General features: G+C 38.9%; 1 protein-coding gene across 1 annotated transcript in view; it reads right to left on the bottom strand.

Annotated features, from left to right (window-relative positions):
- Window positions 1-18511, bottom strand: part of tmem8b (transmembrane protein 8B) — a 35293-nt gene that overhangs the window by 9190 nt on the left and 7592 nt on the right. The window contains exons 4-11 of the mRNA XM_035657775.1: window positions 17356-17489; window positions 16402-16670; window positions 13859-14241; window positions 7964-8060; window positions 7174-7297; window positions 4036-4178; window positions 2496-2674; window positions 1283-1429 (exon numbers count right to left, since the gene is read on the bottom strand). Coding sequence (XP_035513668.1) covers window positions 1283-1429; window positions 2496-2674; window positions 4036-4178; window positions 7174-7297; window positions 7964-8060; window positions 13859-14241; window positions 16402-16670; window positions 17356-17489 — 1476 coding nt within the window. The remainder of the gene's footprint in view (window positions 1-1282; window positions 1430-2495; window positions 2675-4035; window positions 4179-7173; window positions 7298-7963; window positions 8061-13858; window positions 14242-16401; window positions 16671-17355; window positions 17490-18511) is intronic.

Raw genomic sequence — 18511 nt, 5'->3', positions numbered from 1 at the left:
CACACACACACACAGATTTCCTGAGACTGCTCCATCTTGGTGTGCAGCCAGGGAGTGACCCAGGGAGAAGGTGCACCTGTTAGTGTTTACTGTTATCCACCGCAATATGTCAACAACCGGAGGATTTAGCACTGCGCATTGCTGTTTCTAACACATTGATCTTGTCATTTATAACTAAAAATTGAAGCATATGCACCCTCGTTTATAGCTCTCCTTCACAGCTCTACTACATTCCTCAAATCCCTCTTTGCTTCAGGGCTTATCTCAACTTGCCCACCACTAGCATGGAGCTATCAGCTTAGGTTTTGCCAGACTCAACACAAGGCAGCGGACATGTGTTTGTGGTCAGAAGACGTCTGGTTCCAGACGTCTGAGTCGCTGCCGACATCTAACAGTTTAAGCAAATCAAAGAGGCCTGGAGTTGCTCTTGCAAATGGCTGCCTCTTCATTTAGAGAGACAACCGAGCCAATCAGAGCCTTTCTGGTGACATCCGCTGTGCTCCCCGGCAGCTGGTGTGCTGCTTGTAACATAGTAGCAAGGGCGTGGAAAACCGCCTAAATGAAGCGCAGGAGACATATGAGGTGGCAGGTACAATGTTCCCTATCAGCTAATAATAAAACAGTGGAGATGCTTTGGTAAACTTTAATCTTTTCAAAGCTTTTGAGTGCTGGCAGTACAGTACAGTAAAACGTGTGTTTATTAGTCTGTATTATTAATGTCGGTACACATGTATGCTTTACGTGCACTGATTCAGGTCAGCACAAGTGTGATGTGCTGTTTTGTATAGAGAATTAATAGAGCACAAACCCGCACTGTGACAGTCAGATTTTAAGTGCACTCATTTTTAGTGCTGTGTTGGATGTTGCATTCATGTTGATCATGTCTACCAATGTACTAAAAGAAAGTGGATTTTAACAACCTACTGACACGTTAGCAACTTCACAAGTGGACATGATGTGGTAGCTCACAGCTCCTACACTTTGTCATGACTTAATCCACTTCAGCGCTGAGCATAGGATGTAGTGTTCTCGACTTCCCACATAGAAAACACAAGCTCACGAGTTGTATTAAAGTTGAAACAAAATAGCAGTTTGAATATCAGGACAAACGTTGTCTGCACTCACTTTGACCAACAACAGTTCTTGACTCTCCTATCCTCTCCTTTGTTATGTACCACATACCAAGACAAATGAACAAATGAAATTCCTTGTATGTGAAAACCTACTTGGCAATAAATTCTGATTCTGATTCTTTAAGGATAAATAGATAGAATTACAGTACCTGTTTAATGATCGACTTCAGCCTGGCCATAGCAATGACAGTGACCCACACTGACATGAGCGACCCGAGGAAGTCACAGAACTGCAGGACGTCATACTCCATGATGCAAAAGACCACAATACCCGGCTGGTCACATGCATGGTAGAACTGTCAGAAGAGAGGGGGAAGGCAGTGGTTAGACCAACAAGCATATGTGTCAGGAAAAAAAACAGATTTACCGAAATTAAACGTATTTCTTCTACCAGAAAGAATTTACTGATTGCTAGTAGATGGGTGCAGGGTGAGCTAACATATGCCACATTGTTTTAACAACATGAATGTGGTCTCCCTGTTGGCGTAGTCCTGTCCAATGATAACTCTTTCCTGGTTTGGTCTGGTTTTCGTAAGTGTAGCCACCTCTATCACAACCTGATTTTGTATCTCTTAACAAGTTTAAAGGCAGGATTTCAAAATTCAAGCAGGTTAACATGTCAGCAACAATTTTGTCATTTGTCATTGAGAGTAAAAATACTCAAGGTTCATTCACGGTTTAAAGCAATTTACCAGGAATGTGCGCTTGCAAGTATTGATTGGCCAACACAGCGCCTTGCTGGCTGTCGTGTTGAAGCAAGATATGAGCCTGGTTCAACTTGGCAGACCCCCCTGCTTTGGCACCCCCCGCTGCACAGTTGGAATGCCCCCATTCATTTTTTTTTACCAGCCTTACAAATGTGTGGAGTGCACATTCTTCCTCATTAAACATTAGCAAAGCCAATTTATTTAATATTTAAGATTTGTTCAGTGTTTGTGTTCATCTAGCTTACAGTCATCTTCTCCCTTGCCTCTATTGGCGTGTTGCTATGCTTCTTTGCGCGTTACGGCTGCCATCATTGGAATAGCTTGCTCATGTTAATGTGCGTCCTTGTGCACACAATACACACACACAATACAAACAAAACATGTTTCTATGTGTGCTCCATAGCATGACTGTTGGTCAAAAACTCCACTGTTTACCTTTAACTTGGCAACTTGCAATCATAAAAAAAGCAGCTATGCTTATCATGATCAGCATATTCCTTTTTATTACAGTACATAGAACATTGTAGTTCACTTCAGCTGAAGATGAAGCAGCTTTACAATTGTTTGTGCTGGTATCAGACCCAAAAATATTTTATAGGTCAACTCTGTTGTTTTAGAGAACAAACACCACTTTGTTTGCGCGACAGTCACTCACAGTGGAGAAAAACATGGTGAAGATGTAAACTGAAGCCTCCAGCAGGTAGTGGCTTCGGATGGCAATGGCCACAGGAGGGACGAACATCAGGTTACTGAGACAGAGCAGCAGGGTGGAGAGGAGCTGGAAACTGTAGGAGTACGCCTCCGAGTTGTCTGTGCATCCCCAGCCCTCCCAGCCTAACACACACAAAGACACACACGCCACACACACACAGTCAGTGCTGTACTGTATGTTGATCTAAGAAAGTAGAGATCTAAGAAAGTAGAAAGCTTCTGTGTTTGCAGCCTTTATAGTTCATAAAAAAGCTAAAGTTAAAGCAGGTTCCGTCTTCCTCAAACTCTAAACAACCTTTAGTAAAGTCTTCAATTTTTTTTTCTGAATGGATGAAAAGAAACTCTACTGTAGATGAATCATTGTATTTCAAGCCTCATCCCTACAGTATATCTTAAAATGGATAAAATATTTACTGTGTCTCTCTGACAAGATGAATGCTTCATCAACCCTGTCTTACAAACACACTTCTCTGTAAAAAATAATCTAAAACAGATACGTGTGAAGGTGTTTATCCTGCACAATAGAGCCTCCTGGTGTGAACTTCTTCCAATGTTAAAACAACCCAGCTTTGCCACTTGAATTGGACTCTTATCAAGTGGTGGATTGGATAAAACAGTGTGAATTAAATATTTGTGAGCACTGTTGAACGGAGGGTTTGCAGTGTGAAGATGGGCCAAGGGCAAGTGCCGAATGCAAAGTGACTGCCAGGAAGCAGTCACACATATGAAGTATGACAATGAATTTAACTGAAGAGAAACCAGCTATGATAAAAGAAGATCAAAGGCAGGATTTACAAAAAGGCTCAGGGGACATGCTTTGTTTAGTTTCATAAGCTCATCTTTTATTGAAAAGCTGTTCGTAATTAAGAGCCTGTGTTATTGTCTTATCAACATGGCTTATATTAGAAGATTAACACCAGGCCGCTGTATGACTCATTGGACAGCGGCACATACAATTTAATCGCTGTGCTGTCAGTTCAGTTCTGGAAGACAACCTATGCCATCACACCTCTGGTCTCTCCCATTTCCATGTCACTCTGCATGATGTATTTTCCAACAAATTAGAAATTCTTTGCAGCAGTGATGACCCAATTCCCTCACAGAAAGTTTTATCTTATCTTGTATGCAAAAAAAAGCTTTTCATTGCTCAAAATCACTTCCAATTATTAATTCATTGTCATGCTTTTTGCTAATTATTAATGACTGATTAATAATAAAAGCATACAACATATTTATACAATTAATTCTCCAGTTCTATCAAACAACTTGCATGGTTTTGTTATTAATTGGCTTCCATGAATGGGCTTAGTGAATATGAATGCAATTTGAAAATAAAGTGGGCATAAATAGACCACCTAATCTGAATTTAGTTCACATTCACATTGTGTACAAATTCGAATCAACAAAGAGGGGAAAAGATCTCCATGTGAGCCTGAATACACTGAAAATGAAATGTGTTGCATTTTTTAAGCATGCATTGTTACCTGCTTTGCATTCACATGCAGCATAAAGGTAGTTGTTAGTGCGCAAAAGCTTGCATTGTCCGTACGTCCCACAGTCATTGATGCATGGAGTCAGGTATGAGCGCATATACACCTCGGCAGTGATGTTTGTGCAGGCCTCAAATCTGCAAAAGTCACAGACAAGACAGAACATTAGATGGAGGTGAGTATGAGGACCATCACTGCAGCACCACTAGTGAATTTAGGTACTTTGAAATGGATTTCAACTGACATATTCTGCTCTCAAGGTGAGCGTCGGTCTAAAGACAGCAATGTTGGCCTGTCAGTCAGTCTACCACTTTGGCCCACGCCTAAATACCTCAACAACTATTGGATGGATTGCCATTAAATTTGCTACACACATTTATGTCTCTATTAGGATAAACTGTAACTATGGTGATCCCTTCATGGTTCATCTACCACCATCATCATCATCATCATATCAAAATCTCCAATTTGTCCAGTACTTTGGTTTATGGCCAAATCTGGTAAAACTGATGGCATTCACATCAGCCTTAGCTGTACTTATATATGTATATGTATTTAGTTTTAATTAGCAAATTAATTAAGATACTGGCTTAATATGTTACCATAGTTATTGTGAGCATGTTATATGGCTGTAGGCTTAATCTTGTTTTATGTCCTCCAGCACTATCATCACCACAGCATGTTGGAGATCAAAAGGTCATTTTAATGTTAGACAGATGCCAGACTACTTTACTCTGTTGGGCTTGTGCAATCTCCAAATTCATAAAGCAATTACAAAAGTAATTTTCCACAAATTATGTCTGTGCTTTATAGACCAACAAGGAAGCTAGAGTTCTACGGTGATAGTTTAACCTTCATTTGGTATCTCAATTAGGTACCCCACCAGGAATTTTCCACTTATAATCAGAAAGAATTTCTAACTTCTCATGTCACAATCTCCTTTTTAGTATTTCAGCCTGATGGTTGTTGTTATGCAGCTGTTTCGTAGCATGCAAACTAACAACTCAACATATTGATAATTTGTTTATCTCTGACACTACATGGGATAAAAAGAAAAAGCCTTGTATATCTGTGTTTGCATTTTATCTTTATAATTGATAGCTTATACAATCAGTCAAAAAGAATGAACCTCCAGGAGGTAACAAATGTCTTTCTTCATCTTTTCCCAGAACCCATTTTTTAATTGACACAGCCACTCACTTCTTTATTTTTAAATTATATCAGTCAACTTAATTGTAGCCTTGAAGAGGACCTATCATTCACACTACCTATTTTATTCTCTAACAAGACCTGATTGATTTAGCATGTGGAAATGTGTGGAAATCTAAGACATAGTTATGTCAATTTTTTTCACATTTTCATACCTCAGCAGGGCTCTGATGTGAGGATGAGACACTGTCCCACACCATCTGTTATTATTTGTTATTCAAATTCAATTGGAACTCCCAAGTGTCCTGCAAAAATCTGCTTAATTTCATTCTGTTCACATTTTTGTGCCATTAAGGGTTCTGCAAAACAGCTTAATCTGCTGAATAGCTAATACTTAAGAACTTGTGAAAAACATTGCCTTGGACAATTTAATGAAAACATTTTCCACATGTTCTATTTCCAACATTCTCCACAATGACTTTAAACAACCCTCAGAGAAAGAGTGTGTACTTATTGCATTCATCTGTGGATTGAACTCTACACCAAGGTAGAGAGAACAATAGAGATCACACGATATTTTCTATTCAAGAAAAGATAAGAACTGCGCCCTTTATAGAAAATCCCAAGATGTCTTGAAGGTGCAATGCATTATGGTTTGCTTAGTATACTAAAGGTAAACAGTCTCTGCCTCTTTTAAACTAGATGCAGGAATTCAATATACCCTGCAGATTTAATGATGTTTCAGGGTGGATTTTCAATATTTCCCATTCCAGATAAGACATATTTAAACCATTTTGTTTAAATGGCCTAATATGCAAATGTTGAAATGTGAAAAATCTGCTTTTTAAACCTCAAAATCCAACCCTTTTCCATGTCATATGCTAGGTGTGCACCAGAAGCACATTTATGAAGCCAGTCCCAAATTAATCTGGTGGGTGACAGATGGGAGAGGATGTATTACGGAGGCTGAACCATTGAAACAGCGAGTCTTCATTACAGCAATGAATTATTAATTTTGGTAAATAAACCAGTGATTCTCATACGAAGATGAGTTTTTAAGAAGTATTGACTGTCCTATTTTGCAATTGTCTTCCTGTAATTGACAGCAAATATTGTCTCATAGAGGTTGCTTTGGGGCAGTGGGACCAAGCAGAAGAATTTTTTATGAGGCTTAAAAATGTATGAGCAACAGTCATTCAGTTCGTGTCAGGGAATTTCTGCTTGTAAATGTCTTGTTTTGGGGACTTTCTGAATTGACTACCCCAGAGCACACAATCTACACCACAGTTTTCATTTCAAAGGAATAGTTCTGTGGAAATACGCTCATTCTCTTTCTTGCCAACAGTTAAATGAGAAGTCTGAACAATACATATGAAGCTACCGCCATATGCTCCACCTACAAGCACCTCTAAAGCTCTCTAATTAACATTTTTTATGTTGTTTGTCTAATCTGTGTAGTGGAAATTAGTTGTTTTTACACTTTCATTTTGCATGGATTAACCTAACAAGAAATGGCAGCCAACCAGCAGGGACTCGAGGAAGTTACTGGTCCCAAACAGTCCAGTACTTAACCCCCCATACAACTTTGAATATACTTTTTTACACTTTTTTGTACGGATTCAACAAATTAGATATAATGTGTTGATCAGTGAGCTTGACAGGAGCTGTTAGGCAGATTCTTACCTTTGGACAGAGCTGGGCTAGCTGTTTCCCTCTGTTAAGTTAATCAGTTCCTCGTAGAAGCTTCATATTTAATGTACAGCCATGACAGTGTATCGATTTCTAAATAATGTCAAGAGAGTGAGTAAGCGTGTTCCAAAAAGTGTCATACTTTTCCGTAAGACATAAAAACGTTTTTTGCCAGCAGTTTTTTTAAAATTAATAATTAATGTAACTGAGTGAATTTTTCCAGCGAAGGAGAGTGGAAGCCTATGGGATAAATAATTATCTGTAGAAATACAGAAGCAGTATTGCCTGTCTTACCCATGTTCAGTGCCACATAGAGAGCGCAGACTGAGGTACCAGGTGCCTGTTTGTGGGTAGGGAATCCTCAATTTGGTAATATTAGCTGAAGCGTTCACAGAAAGGAAAAACCCAGCCACTGATTCTGTAACAGAAAAAAACAACGATAGAGGAGTAATATAGAGTTTAAAACTGATTTATTGCCTTTATTAATAGCCGAAGAGTGACAGGAAAGAAGGTAGAGAGGGGTGGGATAACACGCAGGAAAAGGGTTGCAGGTTGGAATCAATCCCGGGCTGCTGCAGCATGGACTCCAAAAGAGCTTTACATGTACACACAGAAAAAGCAATCACAAGAAAAAGTTACATTTTTGAAGAAAATTCAATTTACAGTTCCACTTCTGAAATGTTGTAGTCAAAACATTTGAAATTGTTGAAGTTGCAGTCAAAATACAAATACTAAAAGGAGTTTAAATGTCAGCCGTGTGTGATAAACTGAGCTTGAAGAGTCAGTTGAAGTGGAAGTCCTAAAAGATCAAGTGACAGTTCAAGTGATTGAAGTGAAAGATGATGTCTGTTGAAGTGTTGGTGGAAGTTTAAGCAAAACAGTTGGTGAACTGTGCATGAACGGTCAAAGTTTTGGGAGTCAGAAGAGCTGGAGAAGTGTTTCTGTTCAAAGGTGAAGACCTTAAAGAGCCTAACACTCATTCAGAAGGCAGTGATGGCTTTTGATCTAATTATGGATAATCAGGTTATCCATTTGGGGATCACAAAACATGTGGTTATTTTGTTAGAAGTTGAGTTTGACATACCTGATTCACATGTCAGTGACGAGTTTTCTCGTAAGAAAAGAGGCATCCCGTGGTTCAGGCAGCCAAACACTGTGACATTAGCTCCTTTCAGTGTAGTCTACAGGAGGAAACACAAGCAAACGTCATTCAACCATCCAACCATCAACCATCAACCATCTGTTGCCACCATGCTGGTGAGACAACACTGTTCATGATTACCTCAGGACTCATTCTCCCTTAGCTGGGAGATAGTAAACTTTAAAACTAACAAATCAAGTGAAACTGCTCTCCCTCTGTATGCCTGGGGCACCTAAATGAAGATGTTGGCAGTTTATCTCCTTAAAGCATCAATTATACATTAACACGCTTATGCATTAAAAAAAGAATCCTGGGGAATTATTCAAGCGCTGGGAACTGCATATGCTTACACAAATTGGCTCATTCTGCAGAGAGGTGAAAGGAGACCACTACAGTCCAATTTGGTGTATCAGTAAAAGAACAACGGAAGGGACAATAGCAGCAAGAAATTACTGCATGTGTTCATAAATCATCAGTGTGCAGCCAGGCATCAAATTTGACACTTTATAAGTTTCAAAAATTTCTTCTAATTTATTCAGTGTCTCTCTCTCTTTGTGGCACTAAAAAGGAGGTGCAGCAGAGCTTTGAAATGTTTTACAACTACTGTGAACAAAATGTGTCCAACAGAGTTACCAAACCTGAAACTGGCAGTCACAAACATTAAAAGTCATTCTTTTTCAAAGAGAAACTTTGCATGCATTTGCTTTGTATCCAGAGGGAAATGCGCTCGGCGGCAGGGATAACTTCAGGCTATTATTTCTTGAATAAATAAGATTTCTATCACCCCCCTAGCACAGAATGAGCATAGAGTATATGCATGGAATTGGTGAGGTTGTTGATTAATGCAATGACTCAACAAACACTTTGCCAGGTGCTGAGATTTCAGGCTTCCTAAACTCTCCATCTGGCATATACTCTTGGTAGTAAGACTTAATCACGCCCACTGGCATTTCAAGCTAGTCCCCTCCCTCCTCCTCCCACCTTTCGTCCCGACTCTGCCCTACACTTTGAAGATGGAGGAATGAGCGAGAAACACTCATGGATGGATTACCAGACGGGCCAACCAAACACAAGCCCAGGGGCCGCAAAGGGGTCAGGAGGTCCCCAAAGGCAGGCTCTTTACATGAAGTGACTCTTACCAACATTTCTAAGTAAGTTAAAGTAGACATGCTTTTAGTTAGGCATGACAATGTCAGTCTGTGGGTCCATCACTTTGGTCCACACTGAAATATCTTGACAACTACAAGGTGGACTGTTATGAAATTTACAGATATTCAAGATTCCTAGAGGATGAATTCTGATGATTTTAGGAATCCTCTGAGTTTTCCTCTAAAACCACCATCAGGTTTCACTTATTCTGTGTTATATCTTTATGTCTTTTTGATGGATTGGTGCAAGATTTTGCACAGACTGGTGGTTCCAAGACGATGTCTAATAATAACTTTACTGATCCTATGACTTATCTTATTGTTGTGACCATGCATTAATGAAATTATTACATTTATTACATAGATGAAGCCAGTCTACTGTCACTTCAAGGTTGATTCGGTCCCGCCACATGTTACCATCACCTTGTTTCAACAGGAAACATCAAATTAAGGAAGCAAGATGCTCTCAAGATGCAGATGATTATTTTGTGATATGTTTGATCCTTCTCAAATCTGTCATCTGAATCATTCATGTGCTGTAGAAACCAGGAAATTCCTTTGTCCTGTGTGTGGAGCTGAAATAAAGATTTTACTGATAACTTTGGAGGCTCAATCTGTCTTCCAGCTCCATCTCATATGATTTCCCCTGAAGCTGAATGCTGACTTGACCCTGCATCTTTGCTGTCCAGTAACTAGTGAGGTTTTTAATCACTTGGCATCACAGGGCATTATTGTTAATTTATGTTCAAGTTTTCTTGTGCTTGTCTGTTTTTTGTGGCCCATTTTAAATTCATGTCTGGAATTTTAATGTTAATTTTGTTTTGGGTTGTATTTATTGCTGTTACTTGTAAAGCACTTTGTAACATTGTTGTGAACATTGCTACATTAATCACATTTAATATTGTGATTTATATGCCTGATCCATTATGCAGCTGTTAGTTATGACTGTGGAACATGAGTGGCAGAGGCATAATTCAATCATGAGCACTATCTTCCAGCAATGCAATGCTCAAGGTTCCTGACTAAAGCGAACAACTTCTGAATAAACATCTTTTAAGTATTACTACAACAGGACATATACTTCAACTCTGATCATGCAGATAGAAAAACACTTTTGATGAATGCCAGTTTGTCACTGTTGTGTACTCATGTGGCTTTTGCTTTGCTAAATTTCCCCAGAGTTGTGCTGATGACAAGTGCCAGACAGGACACAAAGCCAACTGATGCAAGAGCATGGATGAAGCTGGCATGTGTACTTTATGCTGCACATCCCAATGCCCAAACTAATTAAATTAAACTCGATGATGTGTTTTAATTTTGCTCAATAAAATATTAAACTGTCTTGTGTTTTGATTTATATTGGACATTATTATTAAAAATAGAGGTTTTTAAAGAATCTCACTGCTTAGCAACAGCAAACACAAATAGATATATATATATATATTCAGTTTTTTCTTTTGGCCTCAGTTCAATATTTTCTAATCTAATTTAACATAACTTTACAAACAAGTCCTCATATATGAGGGCACAAAAGTGACACACAAGACAAATAAATAAATGAATGAATAAATGAGCATGATACATTAAAAATAAAGAAATCAGATTGCCTGATAAAAATGTAGAAGTAAATGAAAATAGAAATAAATAAACAAGTAAATGTTGAAATAAATATATGCACATATACAGAAAAATATTACTTTTTTTATTGCCATTGCCAATTATTTATTATTTTTGGCAAAGGAAATATATTTATTAATATATCATTAGTTAATAATTTATTTCTCATGCCACATTTGGGCTCCCAGACTTATAGGATAGGGCATTACTGTGAAAAACCAACTGTAAGATAATGTATAATTCAATTTAATTCAATTTTTATTATATAGCGTCATGTCTTGACCGTCCTCCTTATGAAATTTAAAAGCTCACAAGGCATACTTTCATACTGTCTCAAGGACTCGGTCATTACAGCACTTACAATTTCTTTCTCTGCGTAAGCTCTACCTAAAGAAAACTTTGAAAAAAGGATCCAAAGCGATTAAAGTGATCCACTGCCAGTTGAGGTATCAGTGGAAGTAAAAGCCATATGCATTCCTTTCACACTCTTTCACAGAGAGTGATGCAAGGCAGACAAGCAGCTCCAGCTATTGTCTCCTAAAGCCCTGCAAATCTGCCTGAGTCCCCCACTGGCAGCGGCTGACTGGATTTCTGCGCCTGTGACAAGCAAGTGACAGATCACCGCCAAGGGGGGAGAAATCTGTCCATAGAATAATATAGTATGACAGTCTCTCTGTGGAATACATCTCGTGGCTCATACAACAATCACAGCAACTAGGTTTCATCACAGCATACTGTCTGAGTTAAAATCAACCAACTATACACACTTAGGCCTACACGGGGGTATGGGGTGACTGGACTGTAGGATGAAGCACATTAAAAGGAGGAAAATATAAAAACTCTGCCATTTAAAGCTAGGATGATCTTTCTATGAGGTGACAGTAGCAACCAACCCACTGTGTCGCCACATCAACCAAAAAATCAATCAATACACAAATTAATTACAATTATTTTCATTTCCCTAAAAGTCAACTATTTGTGTTTTTCCCTGTCATTTTGGGGAAATAAGGCTGTTTGCTTTCTTGCCGGGGGTTAGATGAGAAGATCGATTATCAATTTTATCTCTGTGTGTTCAGTGGAGATGAAATATGTGTTTAGCTTAGCTTATCACAAAGTCTGGAAACAGGGAGAAACAACATACAAGCTGCATGACAACAACTTCACTTAATCATTTTTACATCCCCGAAAAACAATTACGTTCATTATTGAATAATCTGTCATTATTTCCTTGATTAACTGTTTTGTCTATAAAATCTCAGAAAATTGTAAGAAAAAAAATGTCCCAAAGAAGTTTAATATCATAGAAAATGAAGAAAAACTAGTAATGATTAAACATTCACAAATCAACAAATCATTTGATTTACTAATCTTTTCAGCTCTATTTGCATGGTGTATATATCTGTTAAGAGCAATTAGAAAATGGATTGAAGCTTTTTTTTATCTTGGTCTCATGGTCGCACTGCAGTGGAAGTGCTAAATATAACCATGTGAAGTTGTTCTTTTACCTTAACTTGTACATTGTCCTATAACTCTGAATAGAACTCAGGTGATAGTTGGATTTAGTGGTGGCTAGTTTGCTGGCAAAGAAGACACAACATGTTAACAGATTGGGTTTAAAATTGAGAAACAGTAGTTCACAAAACAATCTCACCACACGGTCCCCTCAGCAGCTGTTGTGGAGCTTTCGATCCTATCACGCTACTGTTTCCACAGTCAAGAATGAAGTTTCAATCTCAACTTTCAAGGAAAAATGAAAAAAACTTCCAGTGCTCTGAAATGAAACAAACATCTATGATTCCACGACAACTGGGCCACTCTATCTGCTGACAAAGATCACACGCTATGATCGAAAGCTCCAGAACAGCTACTGAATGGACCTCTGTGGTGAGATTGCTTTGTTAGTTTTAGAGTTCTAGGAAGAGTGTATTTTTCCTCCTTTTTTGAACGCCTCCTGCCTCTGCCTTTTGTGCTAAGCCACAGGTACTGCAGGCTAAAAATATCCCCGACCAATATCTTCTCTGAATGCTGAGAGAGGAAACCGATATCAATCTAACTCCAAGGAAGACAGCGAAAAAAGCATATTTCCCAAAATGTCAGGATATCCCTTTGAACTGAGCAATCAAAGATATTTATTAGGGGTATATGCTTCATCCTCTAGTTATTTCAACACTGCCGACTTGCTTTCTATTAGGAGTAAAATGTTTAAATGTCCATCTGCCAGCCTGTAGCCCTCCAGTTTCTGGCTCCCTGTAGACCTCCAGAGCCGCTGCGGGTGCATTCCTAATGCCATTACTATCTGAAGGACAGCTTAACAAAGACATATCAAATCCTGCTTGACTGATTTTTGCATTTCGTTCACTCTCAATTACAAGCATATGTCACAAGCCCAAGACTGGCGCCTGTTTCATTGTGAACTTTTTCAACTCCCACAGCAAAGTCTATGACCAGACGAGCATCCATATTTAGCAGGCTAGCTCAGCCAGACACTTTGTGAGCCCAATTATTCATCCTTGCTGGCTGGGGATTCTCCCTGCTAACTGTTGCATATTTACTTTACTGATTACTATCTGATCCTGATCCGCAATAGTAAAGCATACAGCAGGTTAAGTGTGAGGATAGCAACGGAGCCCTCTCTAACAATAGAAATGTCCTTTTTTGACTAAAGCACCAGGATACAGAGTATACATTAGGTATACAATATATAAGCAAGATAAGATATCAATTAAAATGCTCAGTCTTGCCTTCAGTGCTTAATTATTTTTACATAGACTGAAGCTAAATTTACACACATGATAAAGCTGATGAGAATATTGTGTTTGTCAACTGATTATAAGTAAAAAGATAATTTTGTTTGAAACAAACAAATTTAGATTTAGTTTGTGAAAACCTGTCAACCAATTTGAGTAATAGCAAACTGACTGTAAAATTAGTTTTTTTTTTACAAATGTGTTTTTTATTTAACCTTTATTTAGACAGGTAATATCATTGAGACTCTCAATTTCCAATGAAGTGACAGAATCCAATTATCATGCATTATGCAAAAAGCAACAATAGTGTCATCAGAGGGACTCACCATGTTGAGTTTGAGCTCCATGTTGAGGACTCCTCCACTGTCTAAAACAGGCATCAGGTTGATGGCGAACACAGCGGCTCTGTCAGGTGGTATCGATATATTTGGACCAAAGAAGACGTAGAAGTGAACGGAGAAGGTGTCCAGCTCATTGCGCAGAGTCGGACGGATGGGCCAGCACTTGTTAGTGTCGGTAGTGGGGGCGAGGTAAATGATGCTGTCTTCCGAGGTGTGCAGGTGACTGGCATTCAGCAACGGGCTGGGCAGGGCCGCCATTGACAGCGTCTCAGACAGGGAGAAACCCATTGCCGTTCCAAAAGACTGAGGCATGTTCATAGAGGAGCTGGGCTGTGCTTGGTCCTTTGACAAATTGGTCTTGGAGCAATCTGGTCAGAGGAGGAAGACATCAAATCACAGAGGAAATCAATCAAACTGATTCCTGTATGAGCTCAACATTCTGGTGGATTTTCACTGGCTTGTTGCAGATGGTTTTAAAAATGCACCTTGCAACATCTAGTGCAATGTTATAATCCCTATCATGAAATAAATCAGTGTCTTTGAATGCACAATGAAGAACCAATCCCCGGCAAATCTCAAACAAACAGGCATAACCAAGTCAGTTATTTTACTTGCGTTACTATGCATGCTAAGCAACCAAGTCTTTTGCAAATGTTTGAAATGATCCCCTTCGGCTGGCTTCCATAATGTAAACAGCCAGGTTCGGCACTGTACACTGCTTTTTAATGAGACAAAGATTCACAGTAATTGCAAACAGTATGCTTTCACTCAACACAAAGCAACTCACTGCAAAATGGTCATTGATGGCAACTGGCAAAGTACCATCAAATACCACCAATCCCCAAGGGAAAAGGATTTCAAAGGCTTTTCTAGCTCAGCCTCGTTTGCATAGTGTTGTCTCTGAAAGGGTTTGAAGTATTTTGATGTCCGTTCAGGCAACTGAAGCACTCCTAAAAATACTGAAATACCAAATACTGTTGGCTCAAGGCAAGTGTAACTTCAGTAGAAACAAGACAATCTGTGTAAAATCATTAAAGACCCAAATATATAGCACATATTTATGTATGTATATGTGTAGGTGGGTGGGAGTGGAGGGGCTGTAAAAACATACAGTACCATTTCATAACACTTATAATCCAAAGAACTGGCTTCATTTTGCTTTCATATACAGCGTAAAACATAAACTCTCTTCAATGCCCGATGATCTATTGAGGCCAAGACACCTGCAGTGAAAATACTGTATAAACAACAATAATAAATAATAAAGTGCAACCCAGTTTCAACGCTTCCTGCGTAGCCAGTGACCGTGATGCCTTGAAATTGGACTGAATTCAAATAAGGGCAAATTATATTTCTAAGACAGCTCATAACAACAATAACAATAACAGCGAGAAAGCATGAGAAGGTGAGGACTCCAGATGGTCCCTGAACCTGAGGTGTTCTTCAATTTAAATCCACAAAAGGTCAAGTAAGATCTGCCTGGCAGGCAGGGGGAAGGAACAGAGTGTGAATAATTAGTGTCTGTGTTGCCATGGTGACAAAGTGCACTGTATAGTGTCCAACAGAGGGAGGGGATCGCTACATGGGAGTAGACTTCCCACAGATTTGTGAGCCATCCCTGTGGAGTGAGCAAAAAGAATATCTCAGCTCTGCACAACCCCAAAACAGCATGTAGCACTTAACCGTGGTATCACTGGCCTCTTAGGAATCCCATACGAATCACCTCTGTTTGGGCTCCGTTCTTTTCTTGTACAAGCCTCTTAATGGTCCGACTGTGTCTGGCCTTCCTTTTCCCATCAAAACACATGTCCAGAATTACATTTTCTGCCCCACATATCTGTAAGAGGCACGAGCAGCATGGACACGCTTCAAAAAACGTGGAGATTTTTGCTTTCATACAGGGACAAAATTACACCTAAGAATTGGTTCTTTTTAAAGAGCACCTGTGCAAATTGAAAGCCACCATCTTTTATATTTGGACTGTATTATTTTACTGGAAATGATATGCTGCAGAGATCTACTTTGAGCTTTTGTTTGGCCTAATTTATGAGTTTTCAGGTTTATAGAAGCCATTCCAGTACCGTCTTAAATTACACATCAAAAGCAGCAGGAAGAAAAATTATGCTGGAACGCTGGAAGCAAACAGCTCACAGATTGTGGCGATGAACACAATTTATTAGAAATCCAACACATTACTTCTAATCATCAAATAATCATTAAATAATTTTGTTTACTTGGCAAAATTGGCAAACTACTCTCATTTACGAAACTGTGTGAAAAAACCTGATGGGACTTACTGTGACATTAAGACAATAAGCAAGAATACCAATGTGCTCAAATGTCATTACTATGATATAATAACTCTGCTATAAATTAAGAAGGCATATTGCTGCGTCATTTTAGGAGGAAAAAAATACAATAAGCTCCAAGGCAACTGAAAAACACAACAAGCCAGAAATAAAATGCATACGATTAAAAAGAAACCCTGAACAGTCATCAATCACATGTTGCCTGTAAAACAAACTCACCTGTGACCTGCACCCCAATTCGGAAGTAAACGTTGCAGTTGGTGAGATATCTCTCCACCAGGATGTAGTACCATTGTTCCCAGGCAGGTACGAGGGTGTCTAATTCACAAGGGTTCCACTCCCTGCAGTCAAGGGCACTTGAGTTATGCACCGGCGGCGCCCGCGCTCTTATCTTCAGCACCACAGGACAACTCTCGCTACTCTTGTTCTTGGTGCTGCAGTTTACCAGCTGAACCTTGACCTTTGATGTATAATTGGGGATGAACACCCTGCACAAGCACACACACACACAGAGACAAAAACACACACATACACAGACACTTGTTTTATACGATAATTCCACTATGGCTATACACTATATCAGACAGCAAAATGTTAAATAAATAACATTTAAGTTTAATGTCAGTTTCATTTGAATGAATGGTCTTTTGGTCATTTTGCATGTCCTCTAATATCAATTCTGGTTCTTCTTCGTCTAAAAAGCATATAATTGTCATGCATACACACATCCAACAATGTACTATGGGCCTCAATAAACTGTATATATAATATTTAAATAATAAATTAAAAATATAAATACCCTTCACATAATTTTGTTTATGCATAACTCACAGAAAATTGAATCTCTTTCCTTTAGGCACCTTCAAAAGAGCATGAGACAATGAATCATAAACCTAGAAATGAATTAATATTGCTCTGCTCACATAACTGAGATGACTTTTAGAGAAGGGGAAGTTAATAAAGGAGCTCAGACTATAAGCACACATTTTTAAATTGCATATTTTTACAATGAAAACGCAAGATAAGCTTATAGAAAACATTCTAGAAAAATCATAACAGATGAAACAGTAGAAAAGGGAGGTAGAGTGTGTATTTTTTTCTGAGATAAGTCCGTAATTTTAAAGCCAACTCGTCCTGACTTTTGGTTTTTGGAAGCTCAGCTAGAAGACTTACTTATAAAGTGCAGATCTATTATGGACGGGGATCATCTGGTCGATGAAGTATCCAGGATAAAGCACTGAAATCCCAATTAGCCTCTGGACAATGAGCTGAGGTTGGAACAGATACTGGCACTCTTCAGAGAGACCCTACGAAGATAAAACAGCAGTGGTTTAGATGATATTTTAGTGGTTAACTCGCCAATATTTCTTAAAAGCTGGAAAAGAGGAGATTAGATATCATTCAGACTGGCTGAAAATTCCTAATGGACTGTGTGCATAAAGCCTGTCACCCTCCTGGATTAATAACACTCTGTCCTCCCTCTGCCTGCCACACAGCGTAACATGCACCCGCTATTTCACTCATGTTGTTCTGAACCATTAATGCTTGATGTGCATTACTCTGTGAGATGAGCCGAGCAGACAGAATGACTGAGAGCCAGAAGGCCGTGCATTGTTTCTACACATGATCTGCTGTGAAATTTGTTTTAAAAAGGACTGGGGGCCTTTTTCACCTGACTCAAAAGGACAGGTGTGAATGCCAAATGAGGTCCTTCATTTCTGTCAACCAGTCACTAACCTCTCCTGCTCAAGTCACAATTACTGTGGCATGTGGCATTAGTCCGGGAGCTGCTGAGGTGACCTTTTGATTTATTACAGCCTGTCAGATGGACCTGCACATGTGTCTTGTAGAGCAAGTTGTGTTTTAATTAAGGCTCAACCAATATGGGTTTTTGAAGCCCAGTGTTTTTACACTAATGTAGACAGCTTTTGATGGTGCTCAATAGCTTTAAATTTGACCATTTTCATGCCAAAAAAGATACAGGCATTAATATATTTTCTGCAGAATTTCTTGGCAGGATGTTAAAGCTTCTAAAAATCAATTTAGGCCATAGAGCACTAAAACCCCCCATTGAAACCCTGACTAATTGCATTATTTTACCTCCTTCAGACTGAATGACCCACTGAGAAAATGCAATTTTGGGGAAAAACTCTGGGGTATACACTCAGTTTCCAGTTTATTAGGTACACCTGAGCAATGTAGTGCAATCCACCGCAATAGTGCTGCAATGATTTCAACCTTTTACAGCCTTATTGAACTCTAAGGTCATTTTTAAATCTGTTAGTGGTGTTGCATTGAACTGCATTATATATGTGTGTGTGTATTATAT

Source organism: Morone saxatilis, unplaced genomic scaffold (genome assembly GCF_004916995.1).
Source record: "Morone saxatilis isolate NCDOM2014 unplaced genomic scaffold, NCSU_SB_2.0 Contig16, whole genome shotgun sequence".
Classification (NCBI taxonomy): Eukaryota; Metazoa; Chordata; class Actinopteri; family Moronidae; genus Morone; species Morone saxatilis.
The sequence above is the reverse complement of the archived record's forward strand: the minus strand, read 5'-3'. Positions and strand labels throughout refer to the sequence as shown.